This window comes from Oryctolagus cuniculus, chromosome 2 (assembly GCF_051225735.1).
Source record: "Oryctolagus cuniculus isolate XC-2025 breed Fujian yellow rabbit chromosome 2, ASM5122573v1, whole genome shotgun sequence".
Classification (NCBI taxonomy): Eukaryota; Metazoa; Chordata; class Mammalia; order Lagomorpha; family Leporidae; genus Oryctolagus; species Oryctolagus cuniculus.
Genome location: NC_142868.1, coordinates 181,623,427 through 181,636,675, shown reverse-complemented (window position 1 = coordinate 181,636,675; position 13,249 = coordinate 181,623,427). Strand labels below are relative to the sequence as shown.

The 13,249-nt window shown below is 44.2% G+C and overlaps 1 protein-coding gene across 1 annotated transcript in view; it reads left to right on the top strand.

Moving 5' to 3' along the window:
- The window catches only part of RAB10 (RAB10, member RAS oncogene family), a 96,581-nt gene that overhangs the window by 63,384 nt on the left and 19,948 nt on the right, over positions 1–13,249 (top strand). The window contains exons 2-3 of the mRNA XM_002709976.6: positions 121–181; positions 12,844–12,982. Coding sequence (XP_002710022.1) covers positions 121–181; positions 12,844–12,982 — 200 coding nt within the window. The remainder of the gene's footprint in view (positions 1–120; positions 182–12,843; positions 12,983–13,249) is intronic.

The window sequence follows — 13,249 nt, the reverse complement described above, 5'->3', positions numbered from 1 at the left end:
TGACTATCCAGAGCCTTCCAAAAATGAGTGTCTGAAAATGTAATAAGCATTTTTACTCCAGTAAATTTTATAGTCAAGCACAAAGCTACAATTACAACGTACTTTTTTTCTATGTTGTAGGAATAGACTTTAAGATCAAAACAGTTGAATTACAAGGAAAGAAGATCAAGCTACAGATATGGTAAGTGATGCTAATTTATTTACTTTATGTAGCAGAGTGCCAAGTTCCTTAAAGTTCAGGTTCTGTGGAACCTTCCTTTCTAAAACAAACAAATGACCTCTCAGTGAAGTAAAAAAAATTATTTCCATGGACTTTGTAGTCCATGAGATCTGCTGTTTAATCTTTTTCACTTACTGTGTGAACTTGGGCAAGTGATATACTGTTAATTTTTATATCTTCATGTGGACAATGGAGATAATACCATCTATCTCAAAGGATTTTTATTTGGATTTCATGAAATAATCTGTAAAACCTTTCGCACTATGCTTTGCTCACAGAAAGCCAATTTAAAAAAAAATGTATTTTCATTGCTTTGAGAGTCTTAAACTAAAATATTTGTTTTCTTTAATGCATTGTAAACTTTATAGGCATTATTTTTCGTTAGTTTTTATAAGGTTTTGCCCATCGAAGTACTATAAAATTATTTGAGTTAGTATTTAAATCTGAGTCATAGATTTGATAATAGCAGTATTTTTCAGTGCATAGTATGTGTATTAACTCATTAAATATTCATAAGAATCCTATGAGGTGTTATTCCTTTTTTTCAAAACAGCTTTATTAAGGTATAACTGACATGCAATAAAAACCGCACAAATAAAAAGCATATATATAATCTGGTAAGTTCTGACGTGTGTGTAACTCTGCAAAGCCACCATTACCACCAGATACTGATCTCAAACATACGCCCTCCCCGCAGTAGTTCACAGCCCCTCCTTCCCCACTGCCACAGCTCCCCAGGTGGCCACTGTTCTGCTTTCTGTCACTGTAGGCTTGTTTCTGTTCTCAAGTACTGTATATACTTGAAATAACTTGCATGAAATCATAACAATGTGTTCTTTATCTCTTTTTGGAGGTGGGATCTGGCTTTTACCTAGCATAACTTAATAAAAAATTTTTAAAAATTTATTTATTTATTTGAAAGGCAGAGTTAGAGGGAAAGACAGAGAGAGAGATATCTTCCATCTGCTGGTTCACTCCCTAAATGGCCAAAATGGCCAGAGCTGATCTGGTCCAGAGCCAGGAGCTTTCTCCATCCAGATCTCTCACGTGGATGCAGGGTTCCAGGCCATCCTCTACTGCTCTCCTAGGTGCATTAGCAGGGAGCTGGTTGGGAAGGGGAGCAGCCAGACTTGAATCAATGCCCATATGGGATGCCAGTGCTATAAGTGAGGGTTTTACCTGCTAGACCACAGTGCTAGCCTCTCAGCATAATTATTTTTAAATTATCGTAATTTTATTACTTTTTATTGCTGAGTACTATTAGAGTGTTAAGTTGTATAACTTGCTTATCTCTATACTATAAAAATTACTGCAAGGCTGTATAGACATATACTTGCCCTCTCCTGAATTACTCCTATTTTACACATAAGGAGACAATGGCACTTGAAATAATTTATCCAAAGTCTTAAGGCATGTAAGTGGCAGAGAGTTGGGAGGCATGTGTGCTCAAAGTGTAGGTTCCAGAGTAGCACTCTTTTTTTAAAAAATACTTATTTTAATTTTTACTTGAAAAGCAGAAAGATAGAGACAGAGAGAGATCTTCTGTCTTGGTTCATTTCCCAAATGCCTGCAGGAGCCAGAATGGGCCATGCCAAAGCCAGGCACCAGAATGCAACCTGAGTCTTCCACATGGTTGGTAAGGATCCAGGCCTCTGAGCCATCACCTGCTACCTCCAGGTAGAAAGAGGCTAGATTGAAAGAGAAGCCAGAAGTTGAGCCCAGACACTTCGATAATTTTTTTTGAGATTTATTAATTTATTTGAAAGGCAGAGTTACAGAGTGGTGGGGTGGGTCTTCATCCGATGACTCACTCACCAAATGGCCGCAACAGCGCCGATCCGAAGCCAAGAGTCAGGAGCTTCTTCTGGGTCTCCCACGTGGGTGCGGGGGCCCAGGGACTTGGGCCATCTTTCACTGCTTTCCCAGGCCATAGCAGAGAGCTGGATGGGAAGTGGAACAGCTGGGACTCAAACTGACTCCCATATGGGGTGCCAGCACTGCAGGTGCAGCTTTACCTGTTACGCCACAGCTCCAGCACCTGCTCCACTTCTGATCCAGTTCCTTGCTAATGGCCTGGGAAAGCCATAGAAGATGGCCCAAGTGCTTGGGCCCCCTGTACCCACGTGGGAGACTCGGAAGAATCTCCTGGCTTTGGATCAGCTCAGCTCCAGCCATTGCAGCCATTTGGGTAGTGAATCAGTGGATGGAAGACCTCTCTCTCTGCCTCTCCCTCTCTCTATCTGTAACTCTGCCTCTCAAATAAATAAATAAACCTTTAAAAATAAATAAAACAAGCTCCTGGTTCAAGCTACTGTCCCCTCTAACGTCACCTCTCGCCAGCTTTGCTGCAGCCACTAATGGCTTTTCCTCCCTCCCTTGAGTGTGCCCAGCATAGTCCCGTCACCAGGCCTTTGTACTGTTACCATTCTTTCTGCCTGGAATATTCCTCACCAGCTATTTGCTGCGCTGCTTTCTCGCACTCAGGTCTTAGTTTGATGTTGCCTCTGACAGAGGCTCTGTGATGCCCAGCAGTCCCTCCAGGCACTGGAACATTCTTCTGGTTTATCTTTGTCGTAGTGCTTTCAGTATCTGAACTTACTATATGCTTTCAGTGTGTTCATTATTGCTCCCTATTAGAATGTAAGCTCTCTCAGGATGTGAATCCCACCTGTCTGATGTCTGCTTATGTCTCCACCACCTGGAACAGAGTCTGGCAAATACACATTCTCAGTAAATATTTGTTGACTGACTGGTTGGTTTCTGTTCAAACCTCACTTCTTACCATAAGCAAAATCTCTGCAGAGAGCACCCCAGTCATCCATGTGAATTACTTCCTGCTGCCTCCCTACTCATTCTTGACCCTTCCTCCCTGTGAAGTTGCTTGTGCTTCTGACAGTTTGTGATTATATATGTCTTTTTTTTTTTTTTTTTTTTTTTTTGGACAGGCAGAGTGGACAGTGAGAGAGAGAGACAGAGAGAAAGGTCTTCCTTTGCCGTTGGTTCACCCTCCAATCGCCGCCGCGGCCGGTGCGCTGCGACTGGCGCACCGCGCTGATCCGATGGCAGGAGCCAGGAGCCAGGTGCTTTTCCTGGTCTCCCATGGGGTGCAGGGCCCAAGCACCTGGGCCATCCTCCACTGCACTCCCTGGCCACAGCAGAGGGCTGGCCTGGAAGAGGGGCAACCGGGACAGAATCCGGCGCCCCAACCGGGACTAGAACCCGGTGTGCCGGCGCCGCTAGGCGGAGGATTAGCCTAGTGAGCCGCGGCGCCGGCCGATTATATATGTCTTTACTTGGTTTATCCTGTCCCCACTGGTGCAGACTTTGAGAGAGGTCAGGTATCAGACTTTCATCTTGGAAAAAAATTTCTTTTGGGTGAAGCTAAGTGTAAGGTAACTCATGGTATTTTGTGTGTAGACAGATACTAGTTCCATGAAGAAGTACAGGACTTGTAAAAATAAAACACATAATGTGGGGGCCACCACTGTTGTGCAGCAGGTTAAGCCACCATCTACAGCATTGGCATCCAGTGTGGTTACCAGTTCATGTCCCAGTTGCTCCTCTTCCAATCCAGCTCCCTGTTAATGCACTTGAGAAGGCAGTGGAGGATGACCCAAGTCCTTGGACCCCTGCACCCATGTGGGAGATCCAGAAGAAGCTCCTGGCTTCATCCTAGCCCACCCCGGCTGTTGCAGCCATCTGGAGAGTGAAGCAGCAGATGGAAGATCTCTCTCTCTAATTCTGCCTTTCAAAAACAAACAAAACTCAGGCTGTGAAATTTGAACACAAAGTTATAAAATCTGAGGTCTCTGCCTTGCAGAGCAGATTACCTCTGGCCTGTTCCAGTGCTGTCAGTGCCCAGACTGAAGATGACTATCATACTAGTGCACAGCTTCCCTGGCTCCGCATGAGGGAGTGTCAGTTTAAGGAAACAGGCTTTAATCTGCAGGAATAGATCACTTCTTTTTATCATTTGCCATTGGGAAAAATAGAATTTCCCAATATTCTCTCAGCTGTGTAGGTGTTATGTAATGAAAATTCCCCCACTGGTTTATAGTGTTAGAAACCTGTCACATTAAATAAGCTAGGAAGAAAAACCTTAATAGCATAGGAAGATTGAGTGGTTTTGAAAATAGGCTTAGACACCTGAATTATGGAGACATTGTAAACATGCATGAAGTTAATTGTATTCATATATTTAACACCTGCTTTTTCTTCTTGGATTTAACCTATTGGATTAACACATATGTTAACCTATCAGATTTGTACATATGTGTTTATGCTAACCTAAATATAATTTTACCAGTGAACAAGCAGCTGTGGCTATATTTGGCCCTGAGCAAAGGGTTACCCGTTAGCCTAGAGGTAATGGAGCAAGGAGCTTGTTCTTTGGTTTGAAATAAATTACTGATTGCCTTAATAATTAGCGGGGATGATACAGTGAGAATCCAGGCAGGAAGGAAAAAGGATAATTTGAAATCAAGGAGCCAGATCGTTTTGTGAGACAGTTATATTGAGAGAAATACAGACATGAAATATATAAATGGAAATGGTATGGATCCAGTGTTGTGCTACAGCAGGTTAAGCTGCTGTCTGCAACGCTGGCCCAGGCACTCCACTTGTAGTGCAGCTTCCTGCTAAGTGCCCGGGAAAGCAGTCAATGATGGCCTGATTGCTTGGGCTCCAGGCTACCCATGTGGGAGACTTGGATGGAGGCTACTGGCTTCAGCTGTTGTGGGTGGGGACCATTGGGGAGTGAATCAGCAGATGGTAGATCAATATCTCTCTCTTTGTCTCTCTCTTCCCTCCTTCCCTCTATCCTCTTCTCCCTCTCCCTATCCCTCTTTCTCGATAACTCTGCCTCCCTCCCTCCCTCCCTCCCTCCCTCCCTCCCTCCCTCCCTCCCTCCCTCCCTCCCTCCCTCCCTCCCTCCCTTCCTTCCTTCCTTCCTTCCTTCCTTCCTTCCGACAGTCAGAGTTAGACAGTGAGAGAGAGACAGAAAGGTCTTCCTTCCATTGGTTCATCCCCTAAATGGCTGCTACGGTCAGCGGCACTGCGCTGATCCGAAGCCAGGAGCCAGGTGCTTCCTCCTGGCCTCCCATGCGGGTACAGGGCCCAAGCACTTGGGCCATCCTCCACTACCTTCCTGGGCCACAGCAGAGAGCTGGACTGGAAGAGAAGCAACCGGGACAGAACCGGCGCCCCAACCAGGGCTAGAACCCGGGGTACTGGCGCCGCAGGCGGAGGATTAGCCTAGTGAGCCACGGCGCTGGCTTCTTTTTTTTTTTTTTTTTTAAAGATTTATTTATTTATTTGAAAGTCAGAGTTACAGAGAGAGATCGATCTTCCATCCACTGGTTTACTCCCCAGTTGGCTGCAACGGCTAGAGCTAGGCCGATCTGAAGCCAGGAGCCAGCAGCCTCCAGGTCTTCCCACACTGGTGCAGGGGCCCAAGGACTTGGGCCACCTTCCAGTGCTTTCCCAGGCCACAGAAGAGAACTGGATTGGAAGTAGAGCAGCTGGAACTTAAACTGGCACCCGTATGACTTTCAAGTAAAATAAATAAATCTTTTAAAAAAAAAAAAGTCTGGAAGATGAAGGAGAGAAAATCAAAGATCAGAGGGAATAGTTTAGTGTGAAACAGAGCAGACTTAACTCTGGATGTAAAGAATGATAATTCTGTAATTAATACACAATTACTCTTAGGTGTTTAATTAATGCTATAATTAGTACTCAAATAGTATTTTACACTTTGTGTTTCTATGTGGGTGTAAACTGGAAATCTTTACATAATATATGCTAAATTGATCTTCTGTGTATAAAGATAATTGAAAATTAATCTTGATGTGAATGGAAGGAGAGAGGGAGTGGGAGAGGGGAGTGTTATGGGTGGGAGGGAAGTTATTCGGGGGGGGGGGAAGCTATTGTGATCCATAAGCTGTACTTTGGAAATTTATGTTCATTAAATAAAATAAAATATAAAAAAAAAAGAATGATAGATAACCTTTCTTTTCAGAGGGTCTATTAACACTTCGGTATCTTTTCTGTCCATGTTTCATAGCTAACCAGCAGTATAACATAAAACTCCCTCTGTAGGTGCTGTTGAAATAGCTGTAGCTAAGTGGCTTCTTCTGCAGTGTATTCTGTCTTGGAGAATTTAGTCAAAAGTTTGCCACTAAAGTGTGTGTATGATTTGCTAATTGTGTAATGTGACTGAATGGGGAGAAAGAAAGCATAGAGGAGCTAGGAGTGCTGGGATGGTGTTCATAGTGGAGTCCTAGGGGAGATCTTACCAAATGTTTCTTACTATTACCTGGGACAAAATTGGAATGCAGATTTCCCAAGCCTTCTGCACCGTAGTTGTTAAGCACTGTTGGAAGCTCAGGTCCTGCACACTCTTTGTATTAGATAAGTTTATTTCCAACTTGGCTGGTAAGGAGGAGACTTAAATCCTTCTCTAGGGGATAGAATTATTAATTAATTTATACTTCTTTTTAGCAGTTCAGAAAAGTCAACTATTTACATTGTGATGAGACAGATCTTTATTTTTTATGACAGCATTTGTAATTACACCTGATTTACGACACTGTAACCAAATAAATAAGATTAATAAAGAATAAAACAAGAAATTGGAAGTGAGAAAAATGGAACATACAAGCTTACAACTTAATTACTTTGCTTAATATGTAAAAGTTACCTATAAACTTCTTGACAGCCAAGGTAAGAAAAGAGGATGTGTGGAGGCTGTAACATTGTTCCTTTCAGAAGTTAAGGAGAGGGTGGGTATTTGGCACAGCAGCAGTTAGCCAGTCTCTTAGGATTCCCACTTCCATGTCTGATCCATCTTCCTGCTGATGCATCCTGTGAGGTAGCAGATGAAGCTTTGGGAATTGAGTCCCTGACACCCATGTGGAGACTCAGACGGAATTTCTGGCTCCTGGCTTCAGCCTGGCCCAGCCCTGGCTATTGCGGGCATTTGGGGAGTGAACCAGTATATGGAAGGAAGGTTTCTCACTGTCTCTCTCTCACTGCCTTTCAGGTTAAAGAGAAAACCAGATTAACACACATACAGAGTAAATTTTCATAAAACTATTTCTTATAATGATTCTTTTAGTAAGTTGACATAACTTTTGTAGAAAACTACAAATGTTCATGGGAAAATGGAATTAATAAGTTTACTTTGTGCAAAACTTGAAATTCATGTATACAAGGGGTCTTTTTTAGGAAGTTTATGGAAAATGCTGTAATAAATTATGGAAAATTTACACAGAGATTTCAGATCTTTTGCACCAAAATAAACTTACCTTTTTAATTCCATTTTCTATAACCTTTTTTTTTTAAAAAAAGAAAAGATTTTATTTATTTGAGAGGTAGAGTTACAGACAGTGAAAGGGATAGACAGAATGATCTTCCATCCATTGGCTCACTCCCCAAATGGCCACAGTGTCCAGGACTGAGCCAATTGGAAGCCAGGAGCCAAGAGCTTTGTCTGGGTCTCCCCTGTGGGTGTAGGGAGCGCTTGGGCCATCTTCCACTGCTTTCCCAGGCCATAGCTGAGAGCTGGATCCAGAAGTAGAGCAGCTGGGACTCAAACTGGTGCCTGTATGTGAAGCCGGCACTGCAGGCGGAGGATTATCCTACTGCACCGGCCCCCTCCTTGACCTTTCTGAAGTACTTTTGTATTAAAGGGAATGGAGGGACTGGCATTTGGTGCAACAGTTAAGCCCCTGTTTGGGACACCCTTATTCCATATGACTTTGCCTGGTTCAAGTTGTGGCAGTTCTGCTTCCAGTTCAGCTTCCTGCTGATAGTAATAAGCACCCTGGGTAGCAGTAGATGATGGCTCATGTCTTTGGGTCCCTGCCGCCCCTGAAGGAGGCCGTGGTAGAGTTCCAAGCCCCTGGTTGGCATAGTTGACTGTGCAGGCATTTGGGGAGTAAACCAGCAGGTGAAAAGTCTCTGTCTCTTTGCCTTTCAAAGAAAATAGAAGTAAATTAAAAGTTTTTTGTTTGTTTTAAGATTAATTTACTTATTTGAGAGACAGAGTTACAGAGGGAGAGACAGAGAGAAAGGTCTTCCATCTGCTGGTTCACTTCCCAGTGGCTGCATTGGCTAGAGCTGAGCCGATCTGAAGCCAGGGGCCAGGGCTTCTTCCGGGTCTCTCATGTGGGTGCAGGGGCCCAAGCACTTTGGCTGTCTTCCACTGCTTTCCCAGAGAGAGCAAGATGTGAGCACGAACCAGTGCCCATATGGGATGCTGGTGCTGCAGGCAGAGGCTTAACCTACTATGCTGCAGCGCTGGCCCCAGTTAAAAAAAATTTTTTTTTTTTTAATTTATTTGACAGAGTTAGACAGTGAGAGAGACAGAGACAGAGAGAAAGGTCTTCCTTCCATTGGTTCACTCCCCAAATGGCCACCACGGCCAGAGCTACGCCGATCCGAAGCCAGGAGCCAGGTGCCTCCTCCTGGTCTCCCATGTGGGTGCAGGGGCCCAAGCACTTGGGCCACCCTCCACTGCCCTCCACTGCCCTCCCGGGCCACAGCAGAGAGCTGGACTGGAAGAGGAGCAACCGGGACCAGAACCGGGCGCCCGTATGGGATGCCGAGGCCGCAGGTGGAGGATTTAACCAAGTGAGCCACGGCGCCGGCCCCCTAAAAGGCTTTTAAAAATTCTGGAGGTAATGGAGTTAAATGTTGTAGTTTGAGAATGTAAATAAATATATAAATACAAACATAACACATATATGTATGTTCATTGTTTAGTTTCTTAGGTTTAACCTGACTAAAGGATCAAACCTAGAAGAATTAATAAGATTGTTTTAAAGATTTATTTATTTATTTGAAAGAGTTAGAGGAGAGAGAAGGAGAGGCAGAGAGAGAGAGAGAGGTCTTCCATCTGTTGGTTCACTCCCCAGTTGGCCACAACACCAGTGCTGAGCTGATCCAAAGCCAGGAGCCAGGAGCTTCTTCCAGGTCTCCCACGCTGGTGCAGGGGCCTAAGTATTGGGCCATCTTCTGCTTTCTCAGGCCACAGCAGAGAGCTGGATCGGAACTGGAGTAGCCAGGACTTGAACCGGTGCCCATATGGGATGCTGGCACTGCAGGTGGAAGCTTTACCTGCTATGCCACAGTGCTGGCCTCAAGATTTTTTTTTTTGAAATGGTGTTTCTCTTGGTAGTTTTTTTTAAAATAGATACTGCATTACCTCCCTTAACTCTGCCTCTGTATGTGTGCACACACACAAACACACACACACTTAATTTCAATGTAGTAGATAGAATGGCGCTTTATAAAAACGCAGATTAAGCCATTTCTTTCACAGAACCCATCGTTGGTAGATTTCCCATCTCACCCAGAGGAAGGGGTCCTTTCAGAGCCTTCAAGGTCCTACACAATCTGTGTTTCCTACCTACTGTCACACTTATCTGATCTTCTATTTGCGTTTATTTGAAAGGCAGAGGTGATACACAGAGGGAGATCTTTTATCTGTTGATTCACTCTAAGTATCTGCAACAGCCTGGGCTGGACTAGGCCAGAGCCATCCTTGTCTCCCATGTCTGTAGCAGTTGCCCAAATATTTGAACCATCATCTTCTGCCTCTCAGTGTGTGCATTAGCAGGAAGCTGGATAGAAGTAGAGGTGGGACTGGATCCCAGGCACTTGGATATGGGATGCAGGTGTCTCAGTGGTGGCTCAACTGCTGTGCCACAATACCCACCTTTCTCTCTGATCTCATACTAATCTCCCCTTATCCATCCATTCCAAACTCATGGACCCTTTTACTATCCCTGCCCTTAGCCTCAAGATCTTTAGTTCTTCCCTGTTAGAACATGATTCTCCCACATACAAGTTGTAGCTGTGACTCAGCTAACTTTATTTCCTGCGTCTTCTCAATGAGGCCTTCCCTTTCCACCCTGTTTCAAGTTGTACTTTGCTTGCCCCACCCCCAAAATCTATCCCTAGGCTCCCTCGCCCTTTTTTTTTTTTTTTTTTTTTTTTTTTTTTTTTTTTTTTTTGACAGGCAGAGTGGACAGTGAGAGAGAGAGAGACAGAGAGAAAGGTCTTCCTTTTGCCGTTGGTTCACCCTCCAATGGCCGCCGCGGCCGGCGCGCTGCGGCCGGCGCACCGCGCTGATCCGAAGCCAGGAGCCAGGTGCTTTTCCTGGTCTCCCATGGGGTGCAGGGCCCAAGCACCTGGGCCATCCTCCACTGCACTCCCTGGCCACAGCAGAGGGCTGGCCTGGAAGAGGGGCAACCGGGACAGAATCCGGCGCCCCTACCGGGACTAGAACCCGGTGTGCCGGCGCCGCTAGGCGGAGGATTAGCCTAGTGAGCCGCGGCGCCAGCCGGCTCCCTCGCCCTTTAAAAGGCCTGATAATTCGCTTTATTTTTCTTTTTGTTCCTTTTCCTTTCTTGTCTTTAGATTTGTTTTTATTTGTTTGAAAGGCAGAGAAGGGAGAGGGAGAGAGAGAGAGATCTTCCATCCGATGGTTCATTTTCCAAACGGCCTCAACGGCCAGGGCAGGGCCAAGTGAAGCCAGGGGACAGTAGCTTCATTCAGCTCTCCACATGGGTGCAGGGGCCCAAGCACTTGTGCCATCTTCTGCTGTTTTCCCAGGTGCATTAGCAGGGAGCTGGATCAGAAATGGAGCAGCCAGGACCCAAACCAGTACCCTTCTGGGATGCCAGCATCACAGGCGGTGCTTTACCCAATAAACCACAGCACTAGCACCGTTTTGTCTTTCTTGTGTAAAAACTGCCTAGTATGCACAAGCAGAGCTGGATTCTCTGCACACGGATTCTGGTGTGGCCTTTCAAGATGAGCAGTGAGCCTTGATAGGGAGACTTGCTGAACACAGGCTGTTCTTTCCACAGGCCATGGGAAAGTGAGCTAGTAGGCCTCAGATATGGGATCCCAGGTGGCCTGGGCAGAGTTGCCCAGAGTGGCACCTTAACTCCTGGCTGAAGTGTAGCAGGTGTTGATACTGGCTGTCAGTAGCAGCTTCTTGGGCAGAGGAGCTGAGATGATGCCAGTGCCTGTGGGGGTAGAATGAGCCACAACCACAGAGTCACAGTGGTCAGCCACCTTGGATGGGACTGCATGGAGCTCGGTGATCTTGTCCCCCTCACTATACGTGGGTGACGGCAAGATGGACCGGGATGGTGAGGTTACTGTTTCCTTAAAGCACTTAACACCCAGATTGATATTAGTGTTGTAGTCCCTTAGGGCAATAAATGCCTTGAACTCGTTCCGCTGGCCAGTGCAGGTCTACTCTTACACAGGCATAACGTTTAAAAATCTCGTACTTGAGAACATCCCCAGGAAAAAAGATAATAATCTCAGGCTGGGACTGTGATGGACAGTGAGAAGAGAGAGATCTCCTCCAGGAACTCGATCTTCGTCTCTTTGACCAGGTGGCTCAGTTGGTGACTGGGAGCTGCTTTATATGGAATAGTCAAAAACTGGAAACAACCCAGATGTCCTTCTAAGGATGAATAAACAAATCGTGGAATACTACTCAGCAATAAAATGGGACAGACTCATACTACATGGAGCAACTTGGATAGCATGTCAGGGACATTGAGAAAGCCACAAGTGCCAATTTAAATTAAAGATAACATACTTCCTGATTCCATTTAGATAGCATTCTGGAAATCACAAAATTATAGACCTGGAAAACACTATTGGCCAGGGTTTGTGTGGGCAGAGGGGTAATATGATAAAGTTGCAGAGAATTTTATTCACACGCACACACAGATGAGTGCATTTAAAAACCATGAAACTGAATACTGTTGTGGATTGTACCAGCCTAGCCTTCCTGGTTTTGCTGTTGTACTCCAGTTACATAAGAGATCACCATCAGGGAGAGCGGGTGAAAGGTACCTGGGCCTTTGCTGTTTTTGTAACTTCCTCTAATGGTATATTTATTTCAAAATAAAAGAGGAAGTATCAGCTAAGAATAACAGAAATGAAGTGTTAGTAGGAAGGATGTGGGGTTGTGAGTGGGATTTTTTAATTTTGGTTTTTTGAAAAACTAGGGTGTACTAAATCACACTTTGTATGTTGATGAGAATGATCTGTAGGAAGGGAATTTGTGATACACTGAGGGCATCATTCAGGAGCAAAATACACCTGAAACTTCTGACTGAACATGTAGATGGATTTCTGTCCTGTGTGTAGTTACTGATAAATGCAGTTCTCTTTGTACAACTTTGTGTGGAACGTTGTAAGTGGGGCTCTGCCATCCACGTGTTTTATGTTACATTGTGGAGCTAGGTCACCAAATAAAATGGAATTCCAAGAGTGTTTTTGGTGCATCCTGGTATTTATTTAGTCACTGCAAGAGTTTTGTGTATCATTTTCTACTGTTTTCCTTTCCAGATGTTCATCCAATATGGGTGCATTATAAATTTCCTTGAACTGAAAAGTTATTTTATATATATTTATAAAGAACCATAATTGATTATAGTAAAAAGTTAAATGAGTGGTTGTCCCCATCTTGCTTTTTGGTAGATAGTTGGTTTTTAGTCTGTATTTTAGCAAACTGTTCTCTGGTTTTATTGTTTAACTGGAAAGTAATAATATCAAAATCCTGACTACAGATTATTGACTGTTTGTTTCAGGGATACAGCAGGCCAGGAGCGGTTTCACACCATCACAACCTCCTACTACAGAGGAGCAATGGGTATCATGCTAGTGTATGACATCACCAATGGTAAAAGTTTTGAAAACATCAGCAAATGGCTTAGAAACATAGATGAGGTAAGACCTAGAAACTTCATTAACCCTTTATGACCATATTTGTGTTCCTGTTTTGGAAGAATATTCCAATTGACCTTAGAGATATAATGTATCATTATTATTGAAGTCATTATTGAGATATTTCTATATTTTAGAAGTAATGTTATTTTCTTCATGCCTTTTCCTTAGTCTGTTTAGAACTCTATCAAGGGAACTATTAGTTACCAAAAAATTCTCTATAGCCATTTTATAAGATGGCCCCAAAGAGAAACCACCATTGATTTTTAC